Source organism: Lithobates pipiens, unplaced genomic scaffold (assembly GCF_037356315.1).
Source record: "Lithobates pipiens isolate NorthernLeopardFrog02 unplaced genomic scaffold, aLitPip1_a1.2 Scaffold_18, whole genome shotgun sequence".
NCBI lineage: Eukaryota > Metazoa > Chordata > Amphibia > Anura > Ranidae > Lithobates > Lithobates pipiens.
In genome coordinates, this window is record NW_027507758.1 from 622215846 (window position 1) to 622232809 (window position 16964).

The 16964-nt window shown below is 46.4% G+C and overlaps 1 protein-coding gene across 1 annotated transcript in view; it reads right to left on the reverse strand.

Moving 5' to 3' along the window:
- The window catches only part of LOC143986857 (uncharacterized), a 154388-nt gene extending 138833 nt beyond the window's left edge, over positions 1-15555 (reverse strand). The window contains exons 1-9 of the mRNA XM_077485264.1: positions 15483-15555; positions 13540-13667; positions 13330-13453; positions 13116-13213; positions 12807-13034; positions 12496-12717; positions 12210-12416; positions 11966-12101; positions 5057-5577 (exon numbers count right to left, since the gene is read on the reverse strand). Of these exons, the coding sequence (XP_077341390.1) occupies positions 5057-5577; positions 11966-12101; positions 12210-12416; positions 12496-12717; positions 12807-13034; positions 13116-13213; positions 13330-13414 (1497 nt within the window). The 5' untranslated portion in view covers positions 13415-13453; positions 13540-13667; positions 15483-15555. The remainder of the gene's footprint in view (positions 1-5056; positions 5578-11965; positions 12102-12209; positions 12417-12495; positions 12718-12806; positions 13035-13115; positions 13214-13329; positions 13454-13539; positions 13668-15482) is intronic.
- Between the last annotated feature and the right edge of the window lie 1409 nt (positions 15556-16964).

Consider the following 16964-nt stretch of genomic DNA (forward strand, 5'->3'; position numbering starts at 1 on the left):
GCTCTATTGCAGTCCATTTATCTGAATATATCATATCCCTTGCAGTGTAGTACGATTATCTCATAGGTGATTCCATGATGCGATCTTTCCTTGTGACCCGATAGATGACAAACTTCTACTGATTTCATCATTAGAATGATCATTTCCATCCTAAGCTTATTAACCACTTGCCGACTGCTGCGTGCCAATGTACAATCGGCACAACGGCAGCGGTGGGCAAATGGGCTTACCTGTACGTCCCCTTTAATTGGCGGGTCTAGCAGGCACGTGTGCGCCGCGTACAGCGTGACCGGCGGACTCTAATGCCCTGTTTACACGGAAATAAACGGAAGTAAACTTTGGACTGCCGCACTCTTGAGAAAAAAACTCCTTTCTTTATTTTAAAATCACATCAAAAAACAAAGAACATAGCAGACAAAAGAGCTGACGTTTCGCACTAGCAGTAGTGCTTACTCATAGCTTTTGATGTGATTTTAAAATAAAGAAAGGCGTTTTTTTCTCAAGAGTGTGGCAGTCCAGAGTCTACTTCCATTTATTGCTATTGGCCTCCGGGCCGAGAGAGTTCACCACCTGCGTGCGTGTTCCTGGAGCGGTGAGATTTTCTTTTCTTTCACGCAGCGTACACACGGTCGGACACTCTGACTACAAAATCTTATTGATTTTTTTCCGATGGATTTTGGCCCAAACTTGTCTTGCATACACACGGTCGCACAAAGTCGTCGGAAAATCTGATCGTTCAGAACGTGGTGACGTAGAACACGTACGACTGGACTATAAAGAGGGCCAGCAGCCAATAGCTTTCGTCTCGTAATTTATTCCGAGCATGCGTGGCACTTTGTCCGTCGGAATTGTCTACATGCGATCGTAATTTAAACGATCGGATTTTGTTGTCCTGCTCTCAAACTTTGTGTGCCGGAAATTCCGACGGAAAAAGTCAGAGGGAGCCCACACACGATCGGATTTTCCGACAACAAGATCCGATCGCACATTTTCCGTCGGAAAGTCCGACCATCTGCACAGGGAATATGTCTTGACTACGGCTATTGCCGAAACGCGCCAGTTTATTGTTTTGTTGTCACTCTGATGTACCAATAAACGACACTTCAAGGATTACAGTTTTGCCGGCTCTTCTTACTACGATCGGGTCACGGAATCGCAGAACGGGGTTAGCGCCCTTGTAAACAAGTCATTTCCCCTTTCGGCCTAGTGACAAGACAGTCATGGGGAGCAGTGATCACTGTCATGTGAGTGGAAGCCCACCCCCCCACAGTTAGAATCACTCCCTTAGGACACACTTAACCCCTTTATCGCCCCATAGTGTTAAACCCCTTCCCTGCCAGTGTCATTTACATAGTAATCAGTGCATTTTTATAGCACTGATTGCTGTATAAATGACAACGCTCCCAAAATAGTGTCAAAAGTGTCCGCCAAAATGTCGCAGTCATGATAAAAAGCGCAGCTCGCCGCCATTACTAATAAAAATAATAATAATAAAAATTCTATAAAACTATCCCCTATTTTGTAGACGCTATAACTTTTGCGCAAACCAATCAATAAACGCTTATTGCGATTTTGTTTTTTACCAAAAATATGTAGAAGAATACATATCGGCCTAAACTGAGGAAAAAACTTTTTTCATATATTTTTTTGGGGGATATTTATTATAGCAAAATGTAAAAAATATTGCGTTTTTTTCAAAACTGTCGCTCTTTTTTTGTTTATAGCACAAAAAATTAAAACCGCAGAGGTGATCAAAAAGAAAGGTGAATTTGTGGGGAAAAAAAAAGGACGTCAATTTTATTTGGGTGCAGCGTCGCACGACCGCGCAATTGTCAGCTAAATCGACGCAGTGCCGAATCGCAAAAAATGCTCTAGTCAGGAAGGGGGTAAAATCTTCCGGGGCTGAAGTGGTTAATTATGTTATTGGTCTTAGATATGACTGGATGCCCTGAATATAACTATCCCAAGAAATGTTAGGGCTAGTTTACACTTGCTTAGGACACGCTTTGTTAAACTTTTCTGAACACCAGTCACTAAATAAAACAATTAGCTTACTGTCCTGTTTATACCTTGCTTTTGCGTTAGCTTTGCTTCAAAGCCTCCACAGAAGTCTATGACAAAGCTCGCTTGAGGCACCACCGGAACACCTACCGCTTCAACATGCTTTTTTTGATGTGGTTTTGATGCTTCGGTGGTGCTTCAAGCAAGCTTTGTCATAGACTTCTTTGGAGACTTTGACTACGCTTTGAAGCACCACTAAAGCAACATGGTGTATAATTTTTAACTACTTCAGCCCCGGGAAAGATTTGGCTGCTGAATGACCACTGCGTCGCTTTAACTGACAATTACACGGTCATGCGACACTGTACCCAAACAAAATTGACGTCCTTTTTTTCCCACAAATAGAGCTTTCTTTTGGGGGTATTTGATCACCTCTGTGGCTTTTATTTTTGCACTATAAAAAAAAAAATAAAAAGAGCAACAATTTTGAAAAAAAAAAAAAAAAAAAAACACATTTTGTACTTTTTGCTACAATAAAATATCTCCATTTAAAAAAAAAAAAATCTAATTATTTCTCAGTTTAAGCCAATATGTATTCTACATATTTTTGGTAAAAAAATAAAAAAAAATTCACAATAAGCGTGTATTGATTGGTTTGCTCAAAAGTTATAACGTCTACAAAATAGGGGATATTTTTATTGCATTTTTTATTATTATTATTTTTTGTACTAGTAATGGCAGTGATCTGCAATTTTTATCAGGACTGCGACGTTACGGCAGACACATCGGACACTTTTGACACATTTTTGGGACCATTGGCATTTATACAGCGATCAGTGCTATAAAAATGCATTGATTACTGTGTAAATGACACTGGCAGGGAAGGGGGTTAAACACTAGGGGGCGATCAAGGGGTTAAGTGTGTCCTAGGGAGTTATTCAAACTGTGGGGAGGTTGGCTTCAACTCACATGACAGCGATCACTGCTCCCGATGACAAGGAGCAGTGATCTCCGTCGTGTCACTAGGCAGAACGGGGGAAATGCCTTGTTTACAAAGGCATCTCCCCGTTCTTCCGCTCCGTGACCCGATCGCAGGCCCCCGGTGGACTTGGAGTCCACGGGACCCGCGGTCACAGAATACGCGGCCGGTGCACCCACAATGCCGCCTCTTAAAGAGGAAGTAAACCCTGATGGGTTTTACTTCCTCTTTGTTTCCCTGCAAAGGTAAAGCATAATGGGCTACTGTGCATCGCATAGTAGCCCATTATGTGTCGCTTACCTGACACAGGAGCCAGCGATGTCACCGCTGTCCCCTCTTCCACGGAGCATCCATCTTCTTTCTGGGCATCGTGGCTCCATCACTGTGATTGGCCTGAGCCGCGATGACGTCACTCCCGCGCATGCACATGGGTGCCGCCACTAACGGCATATCACCGCTAGCAGCGGCATGCTCGGTGTGCCTTCTGCGCCTCAGGGCTCAGAAGTATGTAATGTACAACACAGAGTATATAGTACAGGGGTCAGGAGTATGTAATGTACAACATACAGTATATAGTGCATGCGCCGTAGACAGCTGTGCCTGTCTTTTTGCAAATATCTCCTAAACCATGAGATATTTCTTGGACCTACAGGTAAGCCTTAATCTAGGCTTACCTGCAGGTCAAAGTGGTCTGTAAGGGTTTACAACCACTTTCAAGGGGATGTACCTGTACGCCCATTTGCCCAGCCGTGCCATTGTGCCGACTTATATCGGCGTGCGCTGGTGGGCATGCGGTTAAAGTGAAGCTGAAGCAAAAGCAAGGTGTAAACAGGACTGTAAGCGAACCATGTTATTTAGTGACTGGGGCTTTGGCTGGTGTTCAGAGAGCTTTAACAAAGCCTGTCTGAAGCCTTGTTTTGAAGCAAGTGTAAGCTAGCCCTAATGTGTGTTGAAGCCAAAGCAAGTGTAAGCTAGCCCTAATATATGTGTATTTTGTTTCAATAAATTCTGAATTTTGTCTTCAATTTGTAACCAAGTTCATTCGGGTCGGTAATTGACGAGATTGTCCCTCTATTGTCTTGATTCAAGGCTGATTAAACACGGGTTGTCTTTGGGATCTTCTCAGCCTCAAAGCAATGAGGGTATTCATTAATTATTTATTAGGTGCAAACAAGAATGAACCTCCTGGATCTAGGAAAGGTTGTCCTCCCGGATCTAGGAAGGGTTGTCCTCCCGGATCTAGGAAGGGTTGTCCTCCCGGATCTAGGAAGGGTTGTCCTCCCGGATCTAGGAAGGGTTGTCCTCCCGGATCTAGGAAGGGTTGTCCTCCCGGATCTAGGAAGGGTTGTCCTCCCGGATCTAGGAAGGGTTGTCCTCCCGGATCTAGGAAGGGTTGTCCTCCTCGTTAAGTATTGGGGTTTGCAAATATGAAAACAATCCCGTTTAGTCCAGATGTTCTGTTTCCTTTGTAATCCAGGTAAACCTATATGATAGGTCCGGTCCTTATAATAACCATTTATGATACCTGGAAGTGAGTCGGAGTCCCTCTGGTTGGGGCTGTGTGAATCCTTGTCTGGGACTCTTGATCTGTACACAAGAGAGAGTTTAGACTCATTTTCCAACTCCTGCCTGTGGGGACAACTCATCCAAAGTTTCCTTTCTCTTGGAGAAAAAATCTATTGTGTCTTTGAGCATTTTTCACAAGTTGTATATTTTTGATAAATTTTATGTTATCAGTGCCACGACCTGGATGAGTGAACGTTTGGCATAGTCATTCATTTATCATTTTCAAAAATAAACCTCTAAGTCACTACACCATAAAAGTTAGTAAGCCAACGAACAGCCAACTCTGTTCTCCTTATGAACTGTTTCTTACATGATGAAGATCAGCCATGGAGTATATCTGAGGTGTATATCAGGGTGTGCTTCTTCCCCACATGAGAGCTGTGATGTCCAGCAACATTCATATAGAAGACATTTCCCGCACTCAAGGCACTAATACACCTCGAGGGTTGTGTGGGATCCCTGATGTACAGGAAGACAGGACTTCAGCGAGGAACAATTCCCTCACTCAGGACAGGAATATGGCTTCTCCCCCGTGTGCAATTTCTGATGTGCGTAAAGATTGGACTGCTGTGAAAAACATTTTCCGCACTCGGGACAGGAATACGGCTTCTCCCCCGTATGCGATCTCTGATGTCTGGAAAGATTGAACTTGTGCGAGAAACATTTTCCGCACTCGGGACAGGAATATGGCTTCTCCCCCGTGTGCAATCTCCGATGCGTAGAAAGATTGGACTTGTGCGAGAAACATTTTCCGCACTCAGGGCAGGAATACGGCTTCTGCTCCGTGTGCAATCTCAGATGTATAGAAAGATTGGACTTGTGTGAAAAACCTTTCCCACACTCGGGACAGGAATGCGTCTTTTCCCCCGTGTGAGACTTCTGATGCCTGTAAAGATTGGCCTTCTGTGAAAAACATTTGCTGCACTCAGGACAGGAATACGGCTTCTCCCCTGAATGAGATCTTTTATGCACACCAAGTTTGAAATTCGAACGGAAACACTTCCCGCAGTCAGTACAGGAAAATCTCTTATCTGTTGGGAGGACAAACATAAAATACTGTATATAGTGCAGAGGTCAGAAGTATGTAATCTACAACATAGAGTATATAGTACAGGGGTCAGGAGTATGTAATGTACAACATAGAGTATAAAGTACAGAGGTCTGGAGTATGTAATCTACAACATGGGGTAAATAGTATAGGGGTTCAGGAGTATATAATGTACAACATAGAAGGGGTTATTTACTAAAGGCAAATCCACTGTGCACTGCAAGTGCACTTGGAAGTGCAGTCACTGTAGATCTGAGGGGGATATGCAAGGAAAATAAAACAGATCTTTTGCTTGTAAGTGACTGGATGATAGAAATCAGCAGAGCTTCCCCTCATTTCCGATCTTCCCCTCAGATCTACAGCGACTGCACTTCCAAGTACAATACAGAGTATATAATGCAAGGGTCAGGAGTATGTAAAGTACAATATAGAGTATATCTTGCAGGGTTCAGGAGTATGTAATGTACAACAGAATATATAGCGCAGGGGTCAGGAGTAGTGTTGGGTAAACGGTAAACGGCATTTGCCTGTTCGCCCATTCACCGCACACCCGAATTTGCAGGGTGTCTGCCCTGCCAAACACGATGAAATGCACTTTGCGCTGCACAGTGCATTCTGCGCCCCAACTGGCCAAAGCTTTGCCCAATTAGGGCACAGTATAAGCTAGTTGTTAAGGGGCGGGGCCTAGAAGCTGTCCGCAGTGTCCTTAACAACCCGAATTTGCAGGGTGTCTGCCCTGCCAAATACTATGAAATGCACTTTGCGCTGCATAGTGCATTCTGCGCCCAATTGGCCAAAGCTTTGCCCAATTAGGGCACAGTATAAGCTAGTTGTTAAGGGGCGGGGCCTAGAAGCTGGCAGCAGTGTCCTTAACAACCGATGAGTCATCAGCTGTCAATGGGCTTTCCCGCTGGCAGCTGAATACAATGAAAAATTGGCAGTTGAAAAAAAAAACTCTTTGCCCCCTCACCCCAAAGCACCTTGTCCCCATGTTGATGGGGACATGGGTCTCTTCCCGACAACCCTGGCCATTGGTTGTCGGAGTCTGCGGACGGGAGCTTCTCAGAATCTGGAAGCCCCCTTTGACAAGGGGGCCCCCGATCCGGTCCCCATATGTGAATGGGTAGGGGTACATAGTTCGCCAAAAAAGTGTATAAAAAAAAACAGAAGATATGTTTTTGAAAATCTTTTATTAAAAAATAAAAAAAGTGTTCCCCAATGTAAATCCATCGTCAATCACGCCTCCCTTTCGCCTTTTTTTATCTGTGAAATTTTGACAATTCAGGACTCAGGAGCGCATGAAGGCAATGGAGGAGAGGAAAGGTCAGGGTAGGCTATGAAGAGGGTGCAGGAGATGATCACCATCACCGTGATAGAGAGCACTGACACCAGCACCGAGATAGATAGAGAGCACTGACACCACACCAGCACCAAGATAGAGAGAGCACTGACACCAGCACAGAGATAGAGAGAGCACTGACACCAGCACAGAGATAGAGAGAGAGCACTGACACCAGCACCGAGGTAGAGAGTACTGACACCAGCACCGAGATAAAGAGAGGGCACTGACACCAGCACCGAGAGCACTGACACCAGCACTGTGATAGAGAGCACTGACACCAGCACCGTGATAGAGAGCACTGACACCAGCACCGTGATAGAGAGCACTGACACCAGCACCGTGATAGAGAGCACTGACACCAGCACCGAGATAGAGAGCACTGACACCAGCACCGAGATAGAGAGCACTGACACCAGCACCGAGATAGAGAGCACTGACACCAGCACCGAGATAGAGAGCACTGACACCAGCACCGAGATAGAGAGCACTGACACCAGCACCGAGATAGAGAGCACTGACACCAGCACCGAGATAGAGAGCACTGACACCAGCACCGAGATAGAGAGCACTGACACCAGCACCGAGATAGAGAGCACTGACACCACACCAGCACCATGATAGAGAGCACTGACACCAGCACCGAGATTGAGAGCACTGACATCAGCACTGATACCAGCAACTCGCTGCGGGACCCAAAAATATGACACCGTTCAACCTCTTCAAACAGGAGGGTATGGGCATTTAGTACGGTGTGCTTTTTTTGTACAAGGAAGTGAGCCAAAAGGTAGAAAAAAGGTCCGTGTGCTCGATTAAATAAATCGTTTATAGAGTTATGCATATACATGGTCTACTGGTCACATGTGTTGAATTCCTCCGAGATCCATGCCTCATTCATTTTCAGAAATGTGAGGTAGTCAACACTGTCGTGAGCGTTAAAAAAAAGCCCACACTGCGGAGCCATGTGCCGGCATCCTGGGAGCGCCAGATGTGACCGTACATGGTTGATGCCTCGCTCCTGATACATTTGCAGTCTGCTTTGTCCCTCCTGTGCAATGTCAGTTCTTCCTGCTTCTCCTCCCTATCTGCTGGTCCATATCTCCCTCTGAACTCCCCTCCTCTTCCTCTCTTGTGGGCACCCACGTGACATCACTAGACACGTCATCATCGACGTCACCTTCCCCACTGCTATAATTAGAGATCTCGGAGTAGGCAGCAACACCGGGGACCAACCTCCTCCTTGAGCTGATCTGGGTACTGTCGTCAGACTGCCGAGTGGCGGTTGTTGCTACCTCCTCTTCCTGATCCAATGCCAAGAGTGCCTGCGCATCGGAAATGTCTTGATATGGATCGGAAAATAATTCCTGTGACTGAAGCGGAAGGTATATGGTGGTGGTGTTGTTGGTGGTAGTGTCTTTGGGGGTGCACACAGCAGAGAGTGAAGAGGATGAGGAGGGTGCATAAGAGTAAGACTGAGCAAGCTCTCGTGGAGTGTTCTGAAATGTCCTACCCACCTGGGCGGCACCGCCCTACCAGACTTGTACTATTATTACCTGGCCTCCCAACTGTCCCATTTCTACTATTTCAATCAGATTGACAGAGATCGCTACGCCATCTTGGTATGCTCCTCTCACTCCACTCTGGTTGTACACCCACTCCGTCTCCTTTTGCGGGGCTCCAGGGGACCCTCCGTCCCGGGGAGAGACATGTTGTCTCATCATTGTTTGCTTTGGCAGCAGGCCACGTCCATTACTGGGGCCCCCAGGTTTCACTCCCACACCCCCCTTTGGGATAATCCCCTACTCCCCGAGCTATCTACGATCCCCGACCGCTCTGTGTGGCTGGCCGGGGGCGTTATCTTTCTGTCCCAGGTTATTACCAATGGAGCCGTCAGACCCTTCCAGGCCCTCAAAGATGACTTCAACCTCCCTAATAGAATGTTTTTTAGATACCTTCAACTCCGCCATGCCCTTAGCTCCCAATTCGGCTCCCCTATCCCCAGGCTCGAGACACTTCCGATAGCAACAGCCGTGTTAGGTGACGACCCTAAGAAACTGATTTCTTTTTTCTACAACAACCTACTCACGCCTGGGGCGACCGCCCGTGCCTACCGACTTAAGGCTAGATGGGAGGCTGACGTGGGGGTTATCGAAGACACGGACTGGGAAACTGCACTTGACACCCCTAAGTTGGTTTCCCCTAAACTCTCTGACAGGCTTACACACCTTTACATGCTGCATAGGTCATACCTAACCCCTGGGCGATTGTCCAAATTTAGACCTGGCTACGATCCTACGTGTCCTAAATGTGGTGATCCCCAGGCCACGTTCTATCATCTCCTTTGGTCCTGTCCTGAGCTGCAGGTTTACTGGAAGCAGGTTGTTGACTTTCTCCACGACCAAATGGGCTCCCCGCTGACGCTATGCCCCCGCCAGTGTTTGCTGGGGATTCTCCTCGTATCCGAGGAGGCTAGGATTCCGACTGTTTTCCTACAGGAGACCCTATACCTCGCTAGACTGCAGATAGCCCGCACCTGGTTGAGCTCAGTACCCCCCACTGCCTGGCAATGGAAGGCGGCTGTCAATGCCACTCTCCCCTATAAAAAATTGCTGTATATGCATAGAGGCTGCCCGGGCAAGTTTGCCAAGATATGGGATAAATGGATGGGGGATTCAGATACATGTACCGCCTAGTGTAGCCTGTAGTTAGTACACCTCCTTACACCTACTCAGGTTCGGCCCGACGAGTCTCGTTGTCTCCGTGGTTGAAGATGGGACCCTCGCCCCCAAGATAATGGCTTCATGCTCCCCCCCCCTACGGACTACCTTGCGCAATCTGTACTGTGGCTTGGCCTATGACTCCCAACCTCTGAGGTCCTCTCTCCCCCCCTTTCTGAACACACCGCATTGCCCCTTGTTTTTTTATGTACTGTTCAACCTGTAAACAAAGAACCCCCCCCTTTTTTTTTCAGCCTGTGCTATTGTTACCAGCTGTTTTCTCCGTATATTTGGTGCATGTTGCACCCCAGATGTGTTACTGTCATCCTATGTATTTTGTATGCTCAATAAACGTTCCTTTTCTTAAAAAAAAAAAAGAGTAAGACTGAGCGAGCCACTCAACCAAGTCTGGTGCGTCCTTTGACGTAATCGCACGCACCTTCTGCAATTTGCCACTTTGGCTCAAGCCTGTTGCTCCTGCCCTACCCCTACCACCCCTGCGGAAGGGCCTGCCTCTTCCTCTGCCTGTCATTTTTTAAATGACACTGTGACAAAAGTCTCTAGAGAAGTGCAGTATGTATGTGGAAGAAAGTATATAACACCCAGCTTCAATCTGTTGTTTTTGAGGCCACTGGTCTATCACACCAGTTATAATACTTTTTTTTTTTATTGCGTTTGTCACTCTTTGTAGTATCGCTGCAGAACCGCTCAGCAGTCACATTGCTGCACAGTGGAAATGCACGATACTATGCTTGCTATATGTGCAAGTATTTTATATGTGTATTACACACCTATATACTGCACACCAAATAGTACACCTATACCAGTCCTTAAAAGGACCTTTGTGGACCTAGTAGCTAGTGATTTGCAGACTGTACCTCAGTCCCTACACTGATAAAAGACAGCTGCAGAAACGAGCAGTAATCTGCAGCACAGCAGTGCACCACAACCCCTATATATTGTACACCTATACCAGTCCTTAAAAGGACCTTTGTGGACCTAGTAGCTAGTGATTTACAGACTCTCCCTCAGTCCCTACACTGATAAAAGACAGCTGCAGAATCGGGCAGCAGTCAGCAGCAGTGCACCAGCACCCTATATACTGTACACCTATACCAGTCCTTAAAAGGACCTTTGTGGACCTAGTAGTAATAGCTAGTGATTAAACTAACCGTCTCTGCTCCACACAGCGTCCTGTCCCTACACTGACAAAAGACAGCTGCAATCACCAGCACAGCAGTGCACTGAACTCTATATACTGTACTACACCTATACCAGTCCTTAAAAGGACTTTTGTGGACCTAATAGCTAGTGATTTGTGTCACTACAGTCTGTTCCTGCTCCACACAGCAACCTCTCCCTACACTGACATAAGACAAAATGTAAAATGGCCACCAGATCAGGTCTATTTATAATGTAGGGGGAATGTCCAATTGTCCATGTGCTGAAATGTCTCAATTGGCTGTCCTGTACCCCATGATGGATGTGTCATCATGGGTCAAAGTTCTTTCACACTGTAAACGCATATGTCCGCTGGGCGAACAGCGCCAGAAGTTCGCCGGTTTGGTGAATAGCGAACACGCAAAATTTGCCGCAAACTGACCGCCGGGCGAACCGTGAGGCCATCCCTAATGCTGGGAGTTTAAAAGTTTAAAAAATGTTTTATTCAATATTAAAAAAATAATGGTAAACAAAATTTTAAATATCAGAGTAGTTCAATGTTACCATAGTAATTTGGGATTTTTATTTTTTTTTAAACTTTGATTGCTGGTACAATGAAGATCATTGTACCAGCAATGATCACGGCTAAAGGATCAAAGCAGCTATGAATCATATTGATTCACAACAGCTTTGTTGACATTGCGATCATATGATTGCGTAGTGATCACATGATCACCGGGCCCCGACTACCAGGATCCGCCACAGGAAAGGGGGAGCAGTGTCCCCCCCCCCATTATAGTACAGGAAAAACTATGTACAGGTATATTGCTTTGCCTGTACATGCCGCCAACCCAGCAGTAAATGCACTGTGGGGTTCAGCAAGTGGATATAGTGCAGGGGTCAGGAGTATGTAATGTACAATATAGATTATACAGTGTAAGGGTCAGGACTCACCCGGCACAGCCAGCAGACAACGGAGCAAATTAATTGTTCTGTCAGAGATCCCATTAGAACTGGACATGTGGCAGGATGGGGAACACAGCTCAGGAAAGTGACCAGGGTATTACAGGCTGATATCACCCAGTCCTTGCCCTACTCTGGACCAATCAATGAGCAGTATGGGTGGAGGAATGTATTTGGTGTTAATGACCCACCTGTGCTGATCTCTGTAGGAGTGTCTTTCTCTAGAATTATCTTAATTATTCCATCCTCCTCCACAGACTGCTGATCATCACTCACATACCTCTGTTCTTCTTTCACCTCAACTTTTATATCTATCAGATCTTTACCCTAAACCAAGAAAATGAGAGTGAATATCATCTGTAAAACATAATGCCACATAAAAAATCCACACATCATCTCTACGAGTCCATGTTCTAGATACGCCATCCCACCAACCTTGTGATGGTGAGGGATGGTGTGACCTTCCTGTGTGGAATCCCGGGAATACAGAGGACGGGGACATCTCTCTGGTGGGTTCCTGGTATTAGGTGGCTCCATCATATCCTTGTGTCCTTCTGAAAACTCCTCCATCACTCCATACTCCTCATCCTCCTCTTTATATTCTTCTTTAACAACAATATTATCATCCCCGAGGTTTTCACTCTGAATATATGAAAAATCAATGATTGAAAGAAACATACTGTATATAAATCATAACTACCAATAATTGTCAATCATCTACCCGATGATGGTGAGGGATGGTGTGACCTTCCTGTGTGGAATCCCGGGAATACAGAGGACGGGGACATCTCTCTGGTGGGTTTCTGTAGCTGGATGACTCCACCATGGTGTCCTGGGACAGATCTTTGTGTTCTTTTAGAGACTCCTCCATCACCCCATCCTTATCATCTTCGTCTTTTATCTCTTCTTCAACCTCAACTTTCAAATCTCTCAGGTTTCCACTCTGATTATATAACAAAAATTACATCAGTGGTAACAATGCATATAATGTACAGATCCTAATGATATTATCAGTGATTGTTCCTCATCTACCTGATGATGGTGGGGGATGGTGTGACCTTCCTGTGTGGGATCCCGGGAATACAGAGGACGGGGACATCTCTCTGGTGGGTTCCTGGAGCTGGATGACTCCACCATGGTGTCCTGGTACAGATCTTTGTGTTCTTTAAGAAACTCTGACTCCTCCATCACCCCATCCTTATCATCCTCCTCTTTTATCTCTTCTTTAACCTCAACTTTCAAATCTCTCAGGTTTCCACTCTGAATATATAATAAAAAATTACATCAATGCAGATAATGTACAGATCCTAATGACACTATCACTGATTGTTCCTCATCTACCTGATGATGGTGAGGGACGGTGTGATCTTCCTGTGTGGAATCCCGGGAATACAGAGGACGGGGACATCTCTCTGGTGGGTTCCCATTACTGGATCCATCTGTAGGAAACACACACACTGACTGAATACATTGTTTCTATGTGTTTATCAGATGATGGGGGATCTAGGTGGAGCCTCCGTACTGCTCTCTCCTTTACAATAAAGTCTCCTCTTACCCGGTGATGTGAGGGGCGGCTGATTGTCCATCATGACGCCCTTGTAGAGATCCTTGTGTCCTTCTAAATACTCCCACTCCTCCATGGAGAAATAGACAGTGACATCCTGACACCTTATAGGAACCTGACACACACAATGATACAGTCACCATCCAGACACATCCCTGGTCTGTTACTGGATAATGTCCCAGAATTCCCGGCACCGCTCACCTCTCCTCCATCATCTCTCTGGTGACTTCTAGAATCTTCTTTGTATTTCTCTATTCTATCAGGGAGGGAGGGGGAGGCAATGTGATGGTCATATGATCTCCAGACTTCACAGGAGGAAAATTCTAGATCTGAACACAAATAGTAAAATCAAATAATATTCCCAGAATCCTCCTCACCTCATCATTCAGGTCTCTATTTATTAAAGCCCCACTTCAGGCTGAGGTATAATTTACCCACATAGGACCCCCACACTATGCAGTTAAAAGCTTGTTGTAGGTATTCTGACACCATTACATACAACACAAGACCTATACTCCCACTTTACAAGTAAGGATGTCAAGGGTCCAGCCACATACGAAGAGCATCGGAAAAAAAAAAGCCACATGGAGGGACATTGGGAGGAGGAGCTGTGAGGTCAGTGTGATGTCATAGAATTCTCTGCCTCTGGTTGGAGGAGCTGTGAGGTCAGTGTGATGTCATAGGACTCTCTGACTCTGGATGGAGGGACTTTGGGAGGAGAAGCTGTGAGGTCAGTGTGATGTCATAGGACTCTCTGACTCTGGATGTAGGGACATTGCGGGGAGGAGCTGTGAGGTCAGTGTGATGTCATAGGATTCTCTGACTCTGGATGGAGGGACTTTGGGAGGAGGAGCTGTGAGGTCAGTGTGATGTCATAGGATTCTCTGACTCTGGATGGAGGATATTGGGAGGAGGAGCTGTGAGATCAGGAGGGACAGGAGGAAGAGGAACTGTGAGATTTCTGTACAAAGAATCATTTCTCCTGGGTCCTAAATGGAAAGATGCCAGGACACGTCATATTCCTGCGATCTCTGTGTACTCCGGAGTCTTTACTGATCACATTTTGGGATGAATATCTGAGACTGGGATCATTATGGAGACATTCGTTTTCAGGACATTTACTACAAATGACATTTTTCACTTTCTTCCTATTCTAATCTTATAAAATAAAGACATACATATCCCAATCCCCTCTAAATAACCCTTCATCCAGGGTTGCCGACCTTCTTCAGCATTTTTTACTGACAAAACGTGGAAAATTTACTGGCAGAGCACATTATTTACTGGCAACCTGAGAAATGACAGAACTCCTGTTGAAAACTAACATAGTGAATATCTGAACAGTATAAACATGATATGGAAACGCTGACAATACCTATAACAAAGTAATTCGCTTGATTTTTCACTTAAGAGTCAACACCGCATGAAATTATCAGCCCCTGATATATACTGGCAGTTGTAAAAAAAAAAAAAAAAAAACACAGATTTTTACAAACTGTGAGTAAATTTACTGGCGGTTGGCAACCCTGCCTTCACCCCCCACCACTGATAAAAGTGGTATAATCAGTTAGTACAGACTGATGAGGTGAGAACGTGACTTAATTGCCCCGATGTGCAGCCGCACATCGGGGCAATGTCTCACTGCCTGTGATTTGCACAGCGCTGCGCCCACTTCCTGGCGGGCTCTGCATGTGGACCATGCAAACACGCCTGAGCTCATCCCTACTGGTGGGTAAGGATGAGCTCAGGCATGTTCGCAAACAGCACGTGCAGAGCCTGCCAGGAAGTCGGCACTGCGCTGCCCTCACAGGCAGTGAGACATTTCCCAATCTCTGTAGACGCACATGGGGGCAATGTCTCACTGCAGTGCCGACTTCCTGGCAGCTCTGCACGTGTTCCATGCGAACATGCCTGAGCTCATCCCTAGTGGTGGGAAAGGTGACACATTTCCAAAATGAAGAGAATGTTCCGGCCCCGTAAGTGGGGGAAATGTTCTGCCCCTGAAGGGGTTAATCTAGGTTTCCACACTATATATGTGTGTATCATCATCTGCTGGAGATAAATGACATCACAGTGACTATGGAGGAAGAGGACGGACATGACGGGGGGTTACTGGGTGTAAATAGAAAATAAGATCTTATTACCTCCTTGGCTGCTTCGTCCAGTAATGTCTTCTCTCTACTTCCTCCCGACTCGCCTCTCACCCGCAACTTTCTGTCTGTACCTGACATCACTTCCTGTCTGTATTCCATAGAGACGTCCTGTCTGGGTAGAAGTGAGATCACCACCTTGTGGAGATCAAAGGAACTGCAGTCCTAAGAAACATCTCGCAGTGTGAACACGGCCTTGTGCTGTGTGTATCTACTGTATATCCTTATAGATGGGGTCATCTCCACTCCCACCAATGGGGATAGAAATATATGATTGCCTAGTCTAACCTTTCTCAGCCAGGGTCCCTCCAAAGCTATTGTGGAGCCACTTATTAAGAGGATGATGGAGGTCTGATGAGCGCACAGAACAGAGCACTGGATTGGTATTTGGGGAAGGAGGTGTTTTGAGGTCCACTACGCAGGGTTTGCTGGAGCATATAGTGAGATTTGAAGAAGCTCTGGAGGTTTTGCAGACATTTATCGGTGGTGATATAATTTCTTGAAGTATAAAGGAGACGTTGGATGGACTTTGATGTCACTTTATGGTTTATCACTGGATGCTGACAAGGTGAAATGCGTCAAGGATTTATCACAGATGTTTTCACATCTTTTACTTTGATGATAAGAGGGTGGGATTTATGGCTATAAGGGGAGGGGTCAGGGCCGGCGCTAGCAATAGGCGGGTCAGGCGGCTGCCTAGGGTGCCCGGGTAGGGGGGGCGGCAAAATACGGATCCCCAGCCACTCGCTGTGATTCGGATTATTAAAATATATCCAGGATTGTAATTTTTTAAATACATGCTGCCTCATAGAGGGCGATTGCGCCTGTGAAGAGACATCCCGGATCGCTCTGTCCCCAGCCTGCAGTGCCGCCCTAGCAGTGAGAAGCAGTGAGAAGCAGTGAGAAGCAGTGAGAAGTGAGAAGCCGCCCTAGCAGTGAGAAGATGAGGGGAGACAGCCGGCCGATCCGGAAGTACAGCATGATCGGTGGAACTGGCTGGGGCGGATGAGATGGCATGTAACTCTGGGCTTGCCGATATCCACTCCCCCTCCTCCTGGCCGCTCGGGCATCTGTTATAGAAGAACAGGCAGGCAGCAGCACCACTCTCCTGGAGTAAAGGCATCACCGCCGCTGGCTCAGGTATAGTGGAAGCTCAGGCAGCATGCTTAGTTCTGCAGCCTGCAAACACATGAAATAAAAAATGTACTCTGTCAAGTTTATAGTTTATTTCGCTGTGTGTGTATGTGTGTGTGTGGGGGGGGGGGGGATTAGGAACAGACATGCAGGGGGGTATGTAGGGGGAACAGAGGTGTGTGGGGGGGGTACATAGGGGGAACAGAGGTGTGTGTGTGGGGGGGGGTACATAGGGGGAACAGAGGTGTGTGTGTGGGGGGGTACATAGGGGGAACAGAGGTGTGTGTGGGGGGGGGGTACATAGGGGGAACAGGTGTGTGTGTGTGGGGGGGGGGGGGTACA